We start from the raw sequence: 14,728 nt of genomic DNA, 5'->3' as shown, positions 1-14,728 counted from the left end.
AATAATTTATTTTTTATTTTAAAGATGCTATTTCAGTATAAACTGCTTCTTATAAACACATAAAAAAATTGCCCCACAGTATAGAAATATCTAACTATAACAAAAAAAAAAAAAAGTGTCACAATATTGTCATAATAATGATTGTTTTTTTAGATAGAAAATAGTGCATACAAAACATAGCAATTAAGCACAACGGAATTTCTTTGCAATGCCATTAATTATTTATCCACATGTACAGTTTTGTTTTAGTCTATCATAATTACTCTTTGTTAGAGATGTTGCATTTAAATAAATAACATATCATTTGACAAGAAGATAGACCGAGATATATATCGCCATGCCTACATATAAATCTTGTCGATTATATGGCCTCAAAACGATCAAACCTTACAAAAAATTCATCATAATGCATACACATGATGAGTTATAATGTACAAATTTTGAAATCCTTTTAGAAAACATTTGTCTTAAATCTCTAAATCTTATCTGTATAGTTTCCCCAAAAAGAGTCTAGTATATAATTCAGTTGTATCTTTCCAAAAAGGAAAAGCTCACAAAAATCCATATACACAGATAATGTTAGAAACTTGACATTTTATCTCTTACAAAACAGAAAGTGAAATATCCATTTTAGAATGTTTTTGTACAAATCAACCATGATGTATTTGTTTATCTCAACAATTTTCATAAAACATTCTGGAAACAGATTCTTTAATCATTAATCATTATTTTCCCAATGTACAACCCACTTATCTGACTCTGAGCCTGTAAAGGAAGGACCGAGTCCCTGGCTGCGGGATTCCGTCGATACCTCATTCCTACACAATACGATTCGGATTCATCATCCCTTGTTACGATTCCGCAGAAGATGAAAGAGATCTCTCCGAACTAGAATGTACTTAATCTTCTGGTATTTTGCATCAATTTTTGGGCTGGTATTGATTTTTTTAAAACCCTCATGGAGAGAATGGGTAAGTGCATGCTATGATGCTACTATTGAAAAGCCAGAGTGCAAAGTCTACACAGTATCACATATTGATACACAATAATAAAGTTTGCACCTATGGTCTCTTTCTTCAGTTGGTTGGGTAAAATCAACTTGAAAATTGATTACCTGAACAGACTACAGAATCTGTTGAAATTTAAGTTGGTGATATAGAGGTTATACTCAATGAGTGGTTGTTGGATATGGAATTTATTTCACTCGAGTAAGTTTCTTTTAAAGTTACAAAAGACAACTTAGCAAGTGTCTTTTGTAACGTTTAAAAAATAACTTACGAAAGTGAAATAAATTCTATATCCAAAAATCACGAGTCGTGTGACCTGTTTCTATCACAATAATATCGGCACGAATCAAAGGGAAAATGTGGCCAAGTTTTATTTTGTGTACACAAATAAGGTGTAAAGGTGATGGCCGGGATCCAGTGATGTAACGTCATTCTATTATTGATCACATCAAGAACAATTGCAGTTTGGGTCAAAGTTCAAATTCTTGGCCAATCAAAAGACCTGAAGGTTATATTCCTGACTAGTGGAACATAACATATATATATCCAATAGTCCGCACATTTATTCAATGGCTTGAGAGTAGAATAACACAGCGTATTTTGGTAGAAATGAGTACCTGAAATGCTTGCTTCGAGAAATGTGAATTACCGTATATTCATTCTTGTAAGCATGTTTACCTTCCCCTTGAAAAATCTTATCTAACATATTCATCCTTGTAAATATACCTTCCCCTTGAGAAAACTGAATTACCGTATACATCCTAGTAAGCGTACCTTCCCATTGAGAAAACTGAATTACTGTATTCGTCCTTGTAACTATACCTTCCCCTTGAGAAATCTGAATTACCATATTCGTCCTTGTAACTATACCTTCCCCTTGAGAAAACTGAATTACTGTATTCGTCCTTGTAACTATATACCTTCCCCTTGTGAAAACTGAATTACTGTATTCGTCCTTGTAAGTGTACCTTCCCCTATAAGTGCACTCGACTTTTTTTTTAGGAAAAGAGGAAGGGTGTGCTTATTGACACACATAAAACATCTCTTCCTCAATGACCTGGCAATATAATCTCCAGTCTCAATGATAGACTAACTGGAAGAATAATTGTTTTACTACATTAAGGTATGTAACCCCCCCCCCCCCCCAAGATTTGTATGGAAACATGGTTTTTTTGTACATGTAAGTGCACAGTGGACTTTAAATTTTGGTCGGATAATGTATATAAAAAGAATCACTTCAAAATGAAAGTTTATCAACACAATTCCAGAAATGACTGTTCAATTAATGAATGATCATATATAGCAAAGAGAAAAAAAAAGAAAAAAAGTTCACCCACCTAACTGAAATACAGTCAAACCTTGTTACCTCTTATAACTTGAAGTCTGTTGACTGCTTAACTTCAATTCAGTTACAACAGAACTCAAAGACTCGGCTTCACTCCAATTAAAAATTCAGTTCTGGCAGTAATTAGATCTTTATAAAATACACTTGATTATACCTTCAATACTCGGGATATCTTGAAGGTTTTTCATGATCCCCACTAACTTTTAGATAAAAAAAATTGACTGCATATCCATATGTTCATTTTCCAGTACTATATATAATACCACTATCTCAATCCATGAGGCACCATAACTTTAAATATGGAGTCTCCTGTTCCTTAAATTCAGGATACATATAACATGATGCTTATGCTGTTTCAGACAACAGATTCATCCTTATTCATATCAAAATAATAAAAAAAAAAAAAAAAAAAAAGGAAGATAATGAATAAGCCCTTGAAATATTGAAAATTCTTACTTATAATCTTCTTAACATCAAGATATCATTCTATTAGAATTGTCTTCAAACACAGCTACTGATAGTGTCATCTTGCAAATAAAACTTCAAACTTACCTTGTAATATAATGTGTTAGACGTACAGGATATAAATGGACGCTTGTCAGTAATTCAAAGTGTTAAATACATACAAATAGTTACTAAACACTAAACACATGAGAAAAAATGCCAAGTACCACATTATAATTATCCAGAGTAGGACTAAATTAAAACCTGCCTTTCATCAACATTTATCTAACATTAACGTAAGTACCAGCATTACGCTCAAGCTACCAAAAATAAGTACCACTACCAGCATGTAATTGTTCTGATATAATCTACCAAGCTACTGAAAATGGTATCGGTAGTACATGTACCCTGTGATGGATCGGCGTAATTATGCAGATACAACAGGTGTATATTATAGGGATATTCCTGTCAGTCAATGCAACACATTATGTGGGTCCATTTGTTTGAATTCATCTTCACTGCAAACATGATGCCATTGGGGTGGGGTTAGGTTTGGGGTGGTGGAAAGCCCGGAGAAAAACCACCGGCCTACGGTCAGCACCTGGCAACTGCCCCACGTAGGTTTCGAACTCCAACCCAGAGGTAGAGGGCTAGTGATAAAGTGTCGGGACACCTTGACCACTCGGCCACCGCGGGTGGGAGTTGGGGGGATCATACATTAATGCGTAAAGATAAATACATTTGTTAACTTTATTCATTTTACAACAAATGTGAAACAAGTTATATCAAATGATCTTAATCATGCATTTTGGCCTGGATGCAAGCATGTGAGGGTTCTAATACCTAGGAAGGAAACGGAGTACCCAGGAAAACCTATGAGATCGGGCAGGTGACCTTACCTTTTCACGGCCGATCGGGGAATCAAACCTTGCATTGGTGAAAGGCAAAGTGTGTTACCACTGTGCCACCCAACCACCTGATACCCATTAATATACATTTGCTGACAAAAGTCTAAATATGTTCAATATTACATTCAGAATAATCCTTTCCACACTTAAAAACAGCAAAACATCTTGCATACATTCTATATTGCTTTTAAAGGATATAGCGACTTAATCAAAGTCTCCATGTTACAATACCGAATACCAGCGTACCAAATTAAGGTGCTGGAAGACCTAAAGCTTGCAGTGATTTCTACATTAGGTGTTTGTAAGGACCACAGGTCTATTAAACTCCATCTGGCTTTCGTTATTGAGATATAGTACCATTATCTAATCCAAACATCTTAACACCCCGGATAATTATCTTTATCAAATAACCTTTTATCAGTTTAGATAGGAAGAACCGATAAAAGCTTTGTGTCCGCTAGCGCTGTACTGTATATTACAGCTTACAAATATCACCCTACCATCACTGATTGGCTCTCTGATTGTAGCACTTGTTTTAGTGAGTCAATTTTCACTGCTTATATTTTTAGAACAGGTTAGATGTGCATCACATTATTTAATCCTTCTATTTGATTTTTAACCCATCGATCCACTATAACAACATTCATGGATTTAGGTGGTGGTTTTATCATTATATATATCCACAGACCATTACTGTGGTCACATATACATACATCTAGTCTGGCCAGCAGCCAGTTTCTTTTGGTAAAGTTGCTCCATTAATTCTAATACTAGATTATCTGTGAAGGCATTTAGGAGAAGTAGCATTTCATAGCAAAATTTCAGCTAATTCCCATTTTTCTCCCCCATGGTTGGAGCAGCATCATTCATATAAATTATGATTGCCCTTCCCCAATGATGTTTCGTAATGAATATATGGTTGCAATCAACAAAGGAGTAGGGTTAATGTTCTAAAGTAAAAATTCATCAAAGTTGCCCTTTTGGGGCCTCACCACATATTTTTATGCTATCGAAATAGCAATACATGTACGTATAACATATGTGTCTTAATAAAAAAAAAAAATCATGATTGGAGTATGACATGGTAGGACAACATTCGAAATAACGTCTTATAATTAACATTTTTGGTGCTCAAGACAAAGTATCTAGATTAATATATAACAAAAATATTATATTTAAGGTGCCATTAATTGTAAGTTTGAGGCCTGGTCAGAGCTTCTAATCAGTTATGTGTCCATATCATAGATCTGGTTATGAACACAATCTCTAATGTACTAGTATTGTATAAGTTCAGTGATATAATTTATATACAAGTCCCCAGTCCTCTACTCACAAAATTTCAGGACTCACAGAATTCTAAGTTTAACATTATCTGACTCCGTGTTTTTTTTGTAATAAGTTGAAAAAGACTTGTGCAAATAAATTGTTGATTGATCATGATCACTGTATATATACATGTAGACTGGCCCCTTGTCTCTAGAATATTAAAATTATAAATAAAATTGAGCTTTATGATTTTGATCCCTAGGATATGTCTGATTCTAGTTTCAAACTAGGGGCAGATAATCTGGTATTAGAATTTAGCTTGGCAATTCTTAACAAAAAAAAAACTTAGGGTCTGGTGGCCAGTGCAATGTTGATCCAAAGGTTAAGATTTGAATTTCATGTCATATTGTACTGTGTTAAATATAGATATGATATAAATATATACCAGGTACTGAACTGCCAAATAGAATATTAGATTATTCATGCTAAAGCCAAAAATATCTGAAAAAAGCTGTTCTCAGTAATTATAAAGCTTATTTAATTGGACGACAAACATAAACTTTCAGGTTCCTCATGATCAACTGGTGTACAAATCAGACAGTCAGATTGGGGCTGCGATGGCCATGTGATTAAGGTGTCCCAGCACTTTATTATATTACTAGCCCTTCTTCTCTGGGTTGCAAGTTCGAAACCCACGTGGGGCAGTTGCCAGGTACTGACTGCAGGCTGTTGATTTATCTCTGGGTACTCCGGCTTTCCTCCACCTCCAAAACCTGGCACGTCCTTGAATGACACTGGCTGTTAATAGGACATGAAAACAAAATAAACCAAACCAAAATATTGAGGAGTAATTTTTCTTACCTTGCCTATACACTGCTTGAGTATACTCCATATACTGAAGTCATTTCTGTCGAACATTGGGACAGGAAGCCTGCTCCTGGATAAAAGATTATAATAAAGTTTACAATTTAAGTAACATGATGTTAATGATGAGGACATGCAACATAATTTATAGATTAAATATTAATAATTATTTTTTCTTCGTTTTCATAGTAAATACTCAAATGTGATTGGTCGAAAAATTCTTTTCATTCTTCTATGAAAGAAATTCCGAGAATGGCGCGAAAAATGTGACGTCACAATACGACAATTAACGTTGCGTATTGATTTGAGAAAAAGAATCCCATTTAAAACCAGTAAAATTGTACATAAAACATGTTTTAAATTAGAAAATCATTTTCAAAAATTAATTAAAAGCGTTGATGTCAATTATTTTTTAGTTTCATCGGGGTATGAAATAAATTTTGTTTGCAAACTTCTGTAAGAATCCGCTATGTGGATTCATACAGTTTGCAAACAAAATTTGTTTCATACCCCGATGAAACTAAAAAAAAAAAATGACATCAATGCTTAAATAAAACAATCAGAGTAAATGATTATACACTGACAAATGTTTTTATATTACAGTATTAAAACCTTGACATTCACGATAAGCATAGTGACCTTGAACTTCAAAACAGCAACTTAACATATAGGACTTCAATTTGACTTTCATGCCAGCAACATATAGCGACCTTGACATACATGACAGTAACTAAATGACCTTGACCTTATAATGATGTCATCCATAAAAATAATGTTTAATTGTTACCTATAAAAAACTTGTTTGGACATCCTTTAAAAAGTACTTATATTTATCTAAATATGAATTTAATACTAAGAAAACGAAACCATAAAACAAAATTTTTCAGTATTTCATCACTTCTTTAATGAAAAAAAAAAAAATTACTATAGGCATAGTCGGCACAAAACCATGAAATAGCTAGGTGAATTGTTTCTGCACATATGCAGTCATGAATGCAGTTACACAATTTTGTCGTCTCCACAGTATAATTACATCACAATGGTACATAAATATTTATGATGTAACAAGCATACAGGTATTTGATGCAATGGCTTCATCAGGTATTTTGAATAATCAAAGAACTGAAAGTACTGCAGGAGGCGTTATTCAGATGTAAAAGGTGATATTTGAAATAAAGCAAGAATAGAAATTAAACTGATATCAACATGATGAAACATTTCTACTTAAGTGTGTCAAACCAACTGGACAAAATGGTTTTCACAGTCCTGATGAATGTAATGGTTTAGACTGTTCCGATGTACATAATGGTTTTTACCATCTTCAAGTTTCAAACCAACTTCTACTTAAGTAGTTAAACATTTTTTTTTTCAAACCAACTTCTACTTAGGTACATGTCGTTAACATTCATACTTTAAACCAACCTTATACTTAAGAAGTTCAAAACTTGCATTTATGTGTTTAAAACCAACTTATACCTAATAGGCCTAGGTATTAGAAAGGTCGAAACGATATGATACACATTTAGATACGCTATAACAATACACGATATGTATTGAACATACAGGAGTGTCTGCTACATTTTTGTTGAAAGTGTGCAATGTGTTTCAATATCTTGTAAAAAATTGCTTATTCCTTTCTATTTTGATCTTAGAATAATATCAAAATTTAGATTGACGACTTTTAAAAATTATTACTTTTTTATTCAACAAAGACATTTTTTAAGAGAATTACTTCAAAATTAGGTATCAATTCCATCTATTTTAATAGCTAGATCCAATATCAATATTAACAATAAACTGTGATTTGTAATTTGTTGTTTTTCAATTTACCACTAAGATGTAGACACTAGCCGATTAGGTACTGTATATAAATATACAGTGTTTAACATGCAAAATACAATTGTATTGAAGAAAACTTTCATATTTGAAACCAATTCAATATGACTGTGTTTAAAGAAACTATAAGTCCCTTGAGGAGGGGAAAGAACACAGGGCCTATTTTTACATCAGGATTGTGTTCATCTCTTGATGCCAAGCAAGGCTATGTATGATTATCGGGTGGGGATCTGAATGATTTCACAGATAAAACAAAAGTAATCAGTTTTCAATGGTGGGAAAAGCTTTACCAATTTCGAATCCCTAGCTAGGATGATAATAATCAAATATGATAGAAATCCGCCGCCTTCTTCCAGACAATTAATTGTTTGTATCAATTTAGCCAAATTGGCCCCTTTTGGCCCCGCCCCTCAGCCCCACCATTTGTACAATTTTGATTCCCTACCTCATAACAATGTTACCAGAAAACTATGAGAGATATCCCTTGCTTAGTTTCAGAGAAGTTGTTTACATCAATTTAGCAAAACTGACCCCTTTTGGCCACACCCCTCAGGCCCCTAGGTGGTAAGCCCCGCCATTTATACAATTTTATATGCATACCCCATAAGGCTGCTACCAGTCAAATATGAGTGATATACATTGCTTAGTTTCAGAGAAGGAGTCGTTTTATTTAATTAAGCCAAATTGACCCGTTTTGGCCTCATTATCTGGCCCCCGGGAAATCAGCCCAATCATTTGTACAATTTTTAATCCCTACCCCACAGGGATGCTACCAGATAAATATGAGCGATATCCAATGCTTAGTTCCAGAGAAGTTGTTTATATCAATTAAGCCAAATTGACCCTTTTTGACCGGCCCCTTAGCCCCCAGCCCCACCATTTGTATAATTTCTAGTACCCATCCCATAATGATCCTACCAGTCAAATTTTGTTCAATTCCCATCAGCAGTTCCTTTAGACCAGGTGAGCTAACAATTGAATTGCAATTTATGGATAATTTTGAATTTTGGCAGGAAAACATTCTTCAAAGGGCCATATCTGCATCATTTTTGATAATTTGCCCTTGAAACTAAGCACACACCTTCATAAGAGCAGGTTCTTTAAAATGTGAATGAAGGTCAAGGTCAAAGATAAAAAATACTATTTGTAGCCAGTCACACATGTACATGTACATGTATCTGTATGTCAAAAATCCAGCCTTCATGTGTATGTGCAGTTTTGGGTGATTTTTGAATTTTGGCAGGAATTTCATTTTCAAAGTGCCATCATATCTGCGTCATTTTGATTATTTGACCTCGATACGTTGCACACACCTTTAAAAAAAGCAGATTCTTTAAAATGTGACCCAAATCAATAATTTTAAAAGAACTTCGATTTTTTCCCCCATCATTTGACCCTTGTGACCTTGAATGAAGGTCAAGGTCAAAGATAAGCATAACATTTGTAGCCAGCTATACAATAATATGTTACGATGTGCCAAACATCAACCTTCATGTGTACTGTAAATCACTTATATTTCGCGTGGGATTTATTTTCGCGTTAATTCGCGAGGAGAGTCAAACGCGAATTCAAATCCCTCGCGAATATTTGTATAAGGATGACAAGAATACTAAGTGGCGTCCATTTTGAATCTACCGTAATCTTTAGTTGGTGAGCAAACATCGCCGTTAAAGTAATGATAGAATGATAGAGTGATATATTATATACTTATATCAGAGTGTGTTTTTATATCACAAAACACCAAAATTTCACACAAAAAAAACCCACTGAACACTGATATTGTGGTTGAACTCGGACTTAATTAACTTCTAGACGACATTTTACATGTAGTTAATTTAAGTACAATATGTACGGTCCCGAGGATCCCGGATGGTCACCCGAAATGTTCGTACTTTATTACCCACGTTGTTGTAAGTTATGTAAGGTTACATGTATATATAGCACTTCACATCGCTTGATTCCCGAAAAGATATTTACCATAACAAAGTTGAAATCAAACAAATTATTTATTTAATTCAAACATTCAGAGCAAATAATCGCCTGGAGTATAAATCATTAGCAATAGACTGTCCCGAGAACTGTTCATCGGTACCACTGTATACACACGTACGTTAATTACAATGTACGTTAACTCACAACCTATTGTAGTCCCGTCATCTTCCAGGCATTCTTAATGAGCCGTGGGTTTTGTTCAATGTCTGACACCGCCTTTGTAAGCCATTTAGCATGTATACAGGTACGGTAAATACAATTCAGTATGTCCAGACACCGATATCACATGATTGAATCACATGACTTTTCTTGTACCGTCACATGACTCTCATAGACAAAATGGCTACCATCATTGAAAAATCGCCGATCTGTTAACGTCATTCGCGAATTTAAAGTCATTATGAGATCAGAATTCGCGAAATTATGTATTCGCGAATACCCTAATTCAAATTAGGCGAGTTCGCGAAATTAAGTACTCGCGAAATATAAGTGATTTACAGTATGTAGATAAAAGAGCATAAATCTTTTATCTGCAATTTATTATTTTTTAATTTTGGCTGGAAAATAGCTAATTATTTTTCTTCTCCAAGTGTTATATCTCGGTCATTTTTCATCTGATGACAATGAAATATGCACATTCTATTTCAGTGAACTTGGTATGTTCTTTCATATGAAATGAAAAAAATGTTCAATTTGATATTTTTATTTTTGACCTTCTCTCGACCCCATTAAGTTGTTGACCTCGACATTCTCTGATATGTCATTGGGAAAATTTAGCCCTGACCACATGCTAACCAATTTCTAATGAAAATGAAACAAATTGTGCTAAAATATGTGGGATGAGTTTCCTTACAGTAGTAAAATTTATCCCCTTCCGAGGGGGAATGCGATACATTTTGATAAAACAGCTTAAGAACCTTTTGTACCCCATTCTGCTATATCTGGGTCTTGAGAAGAAGACCGACGCACGACGACAGATCAAATTATAATTATGATGGTGTATATTATGAGCTGAATGTCAAAGGATTGTATATTCTGTACATACTGTATTATAATTATATTATCAGGCAGTCAGCATAAATGTATGTTTCATATCTATAATATTAATATATTTTTTTACGTTATATATACTTAATTTTGACACAAACATTAAAGGAGTTAGTTACTTTCATAAATGCAGATGTTTTTCTAGAGCTGACTAAAATATATTTGTCAATTGTTAACATTGCTATATCTTTTGAGTCTAGGCGCCGCTGACATTGTTAATATCAGTTGATATCTCCCAGACAATGAAACACAATGTTCATATAAACCGCCATGATTTTTTTTCATCACCAGGCCGGAACAATGAAATATGATATGAGCAATCTGAATACTAAGTCAATATGAGATTTGATAGCATGCCTCTCGTCAGTCAACCACTCGCTTAGCTTCTTTTTGTAGGAGTCAATAATATATGTATGTGAATTAAACTATCGCGATGTCTGTTGCACATAATTATAAGTGCAAAGAAATACATTGTCACTTAAGCCGAAAAAAAATCACACTTAAGTAGCAATAACACATAATAGTCAAAAACCCTATTATATGTGATCCGTGATAAGAAACAGTACTTAAGCATTTTTGGTAATTTAACCTGAAACGGTCTTCCAAATTTGAATTCCCGCAGATTGTTGCTTGTATATATATAGTTTTAACAGATTTGAAGGTCAATATTTGAAAATACCCAAATGGTTACACATTTATTCATAACAAATGAAATTACCGTATTGACAAAAAGAATTTCATTTTTCCACACTTGCTGGAGACCAATAAGGAGATTGGTGATTATTTTAAGGGATTTATAATGTTTGCGACATGAAATCAAACATGAATATTGATATTTGAGAAAGTTTTATAGTCCTATTATATTGATTAATCATATAACATGAAAACAGTATAAAACAAACAAAAAGTTGTATTAATAGGGTAAAAGCAATTTGTATACATTTTGTTAATCTACAAAAACTTTGTATTGTTTAAATAGCATATGTAATACAAACATTTCACAGCTTTGTGTAGATCACATGAAAACATTTGAACAGGTTAAATACCTGAATATATAAATAAGACAAGCTGGTTCAATTATCATTTTGTATTAAGCTATACCTGGCTACTGCAGTAAATCTTATCACAAAAATCTAGATTCTATATACTGTCTCTGTCGGGGAAGGGACAGCACCATCAAGTACTGATTCACGGATTTGAAACACATGAACTTCGATCAGTTATCGCAGTAGAATATTGTGGTCTGGCGAGGCTTTAATAACATATCGTAAACAGTTTCGTCCTAAATTAACAAACACTTATTTCAGTGGGTTAACAAACATATTCAAACTTTGTAAGTAACTTGCCTTTAATGCATGTTGATAGATATATTAATTTCCAGTGACAGACATCACACTTTGATGCTTCGTGTGAAGCCCGTATCCAACAGGTGCCATTTTGACCACGTGCTCGCTCACTACATATAGAACTCAGGCAACTATAGTCGATAAATGTAGGTTTGGAGTGGATAACATTTCGGTCCATAGTATGGCATTTCGTGGCATCGTTCACGTAAACAGACAGATCAGGTGATCGCTGAATATCGGACTAAATCTCATGAAAAACTACCAAGTTGTAAACAAAGGGAAAAAACCCCGGAGAAGATTATGAAAAACGAGAATTTGTTTGCGCTTGGTTGTTATCCCATCTTTATTTCTAGTAGTTGAACTATTGTCCCCTGTAACTTGTAAGGTAACGTCATCATATCGCAGTTATCTCCCTTCAAACAGTATTTTCAATATAGATTTGCAAAAATCGATGCAGGTGTAGATATTTACAAGAAGACATTATTCTTATTGATTATTCAAAATAGTTCCTGAAATGTTCACAACATTATCAGCATAGTTAATACATTTCTGTGCATATCATCTACTTTGAATGACGGACTACAATGACGTGCCTTATACTTGGAACTAAGCGAATCATTACCCCTAGTTACAGAAATTACCACCAGAGGTCTCAAATTCCGAACTTCCGCCGAAGAGAAATTTATACTGAATATACCTTTTTCATGTAATAGCACTTTATTTGTAGTCTTGATAGTTTTCATAAATGCATATATAGTTCAACTACATTATATATGAACCGAAAGAAAATACAAAATGAACTGTGAAAGGAAATATAACGAAAACGAAAGTGAGAGATTGTGACGTCACAACTCGTAGGTGATTGTAATATGGCAGGCGTAAACGCCTCCATAAAAACAGATATATTTAGTACAAGCCGCCGGGTGCCTTAATTGGCCATATATATCCGGTTGTAAGCACACAAAGGTCACCAGGCCCTAGGGGTGGGGTTAAGGGGTTGGCAAGGTAATTAACTCTTTCTATACTCATTCAAATTTTACATCAATTCCTACATACTAATATACCAACTGCAAAGTAACATGAATGTGTTTCAGGAAATCTTGAGACGTAAGTGTACGTACAAAAGATTCCGGCATGTTTACCAAGACGTCTCGAGATGTCCTGAAGGATACATGGGAGCACTTTTCTCTGATGTCTCAAGATGTACATCATGAGTATTGAAGGAGTTCAAGATTATAAGGTTTAAATGCCAGAAAATTAAACAGTTTTCTTCTGATCGAATTACAACAATATACGCTGTAGTTTCCTATTACCCAGCACTAGCCTCTGGAGGATATATTATAAGCCCACGGGAAGCAAAATGTAAGATTTTTTTATAGCATTTTGCGACAATATTTCGACGATCGAGATAAATTAACCCAGAAAAGCAGATTACCTGTAGGAGTCATGTCAAACTTACTACTACAACTGACAATTGATATATTTTTGACAATCATTATTAATTGGTGTCAAGATCTAGACTAACTGATACACTGTTGTTTATATATGGCTGCAATCATCAGAATATCAATAAGAAATAAATATGTGTATATACTACTGTTACATTTGCATGGGTCTACTATTTGTTTGCTTGCACATTAGATAATTAAAGGTAAAGAAACACATATTCCCCATGTTTACACATCATCATAGTAGCCCATATGGTGTACATAGGAAATCACAGTAATGTATACACATACCCCTTGTGAACATTTCAGGAACAGTTCAAGAAATATTCTTCCAGAACTGTACTTGCATGAACTGTTCTCAAACTCAAGAACTCAGTTTATTACCAGACATGGGCTGATTATAGGACATGGGCTTATTACCAGATAGAGGCTTATCACCAGACATTGGCTTATTACCAGACACAATCACCAGACACAGGCTTATTTACTACATGTACAAGACATGGGTCTATAACCAGACCCACGCTTATCACCAGACATGCTTATTACAAGACATGGACTTATTACCAGACACATGTACAGTCATCATGCAGATTGAGGCTTACTACCAGACATGGATTAATAATATAATATAACCAGACACGGGCTTATTACCAGACATGGGCTTATTACCAGACATGGCCTTATTACCAGACATGGGTTTATTACCAGACATGGGTTTATAACCAGACACGGGCTTATTACCAGACATGGCCTTATTACCAGACATGGCCTTATTACCAGACATGGCCTTATTACCAGACATGGCCTTATTACCAGACATGGCCTTATTGTAACCAGACATGGGTTTATAACCAGACATGGCCTTATTACCAGACAAGGGTTTATTACCAGACATGGCCTTATTACCAGTCATGGGTTTATAACCAGATAGTGGCTTAATTATAACATATGACATGGTCTTTTATCGCTGACATGGACTTATTACCAGACATAGGCTTATTACCAAACATGGATTTGTTGTCGGATAAATATGGTCAATCAGAGAACTGTAACGTAAATGTTTATCATATAAAAGAATATCTATCATATTACTAGAATACATTTTGTTCGAGATATGAAAATGCTGAATAATCAAGAAAAAGACATCAGTCCATTATAAGATGAAAGCCAGTGAGAAAGAAATTCTGATCAATCATATAATTGGGTCTTAGAAAATACTGTA

The 14,728-nt window shown here is 34.2% G+C and overlaps 1 protein-coding gene across 1 annotated transcript in view; it reads right to left on the bottom strand.

Moving 5' to 3' along the window:
* The window catches only part of LOC117316456 (oxysterol-binding protein-related protein 1-like), a 135,643-nt gene that overhangs the window by 26,932 nt on the left and 93,983 nt on the right, over window positions 1–14,728 (bottom strand). Inside the window, exon 16 of the mRNA XM_033871042.1 lies at window positions 5,832–5,907. Within this exon, the coding sequence (XP_033726933.1) occupies window positions 5,832–5,907 (76 nt within the window). The remainder of the gene's footprint in view (window positions 1–5,831; window positions 5,908–14,728) is intronic.

Source organism: Pecten maximus, chromosome 18, assembly GCF_902652985.1.
Source record: "Pecten maximus chromosome 18, xPecMax1.1, whole genome shotgun sequence".
Classification (NCBI taxonomy): Eukaryota; Metazoa; Mollusca; class Bivalvia; order Pectinida; family Pectinidae; genus Pecten; species Pecten maximus.
This window is presented reverse-complemented; position numbering and strand designations above follow the sequence as displayed.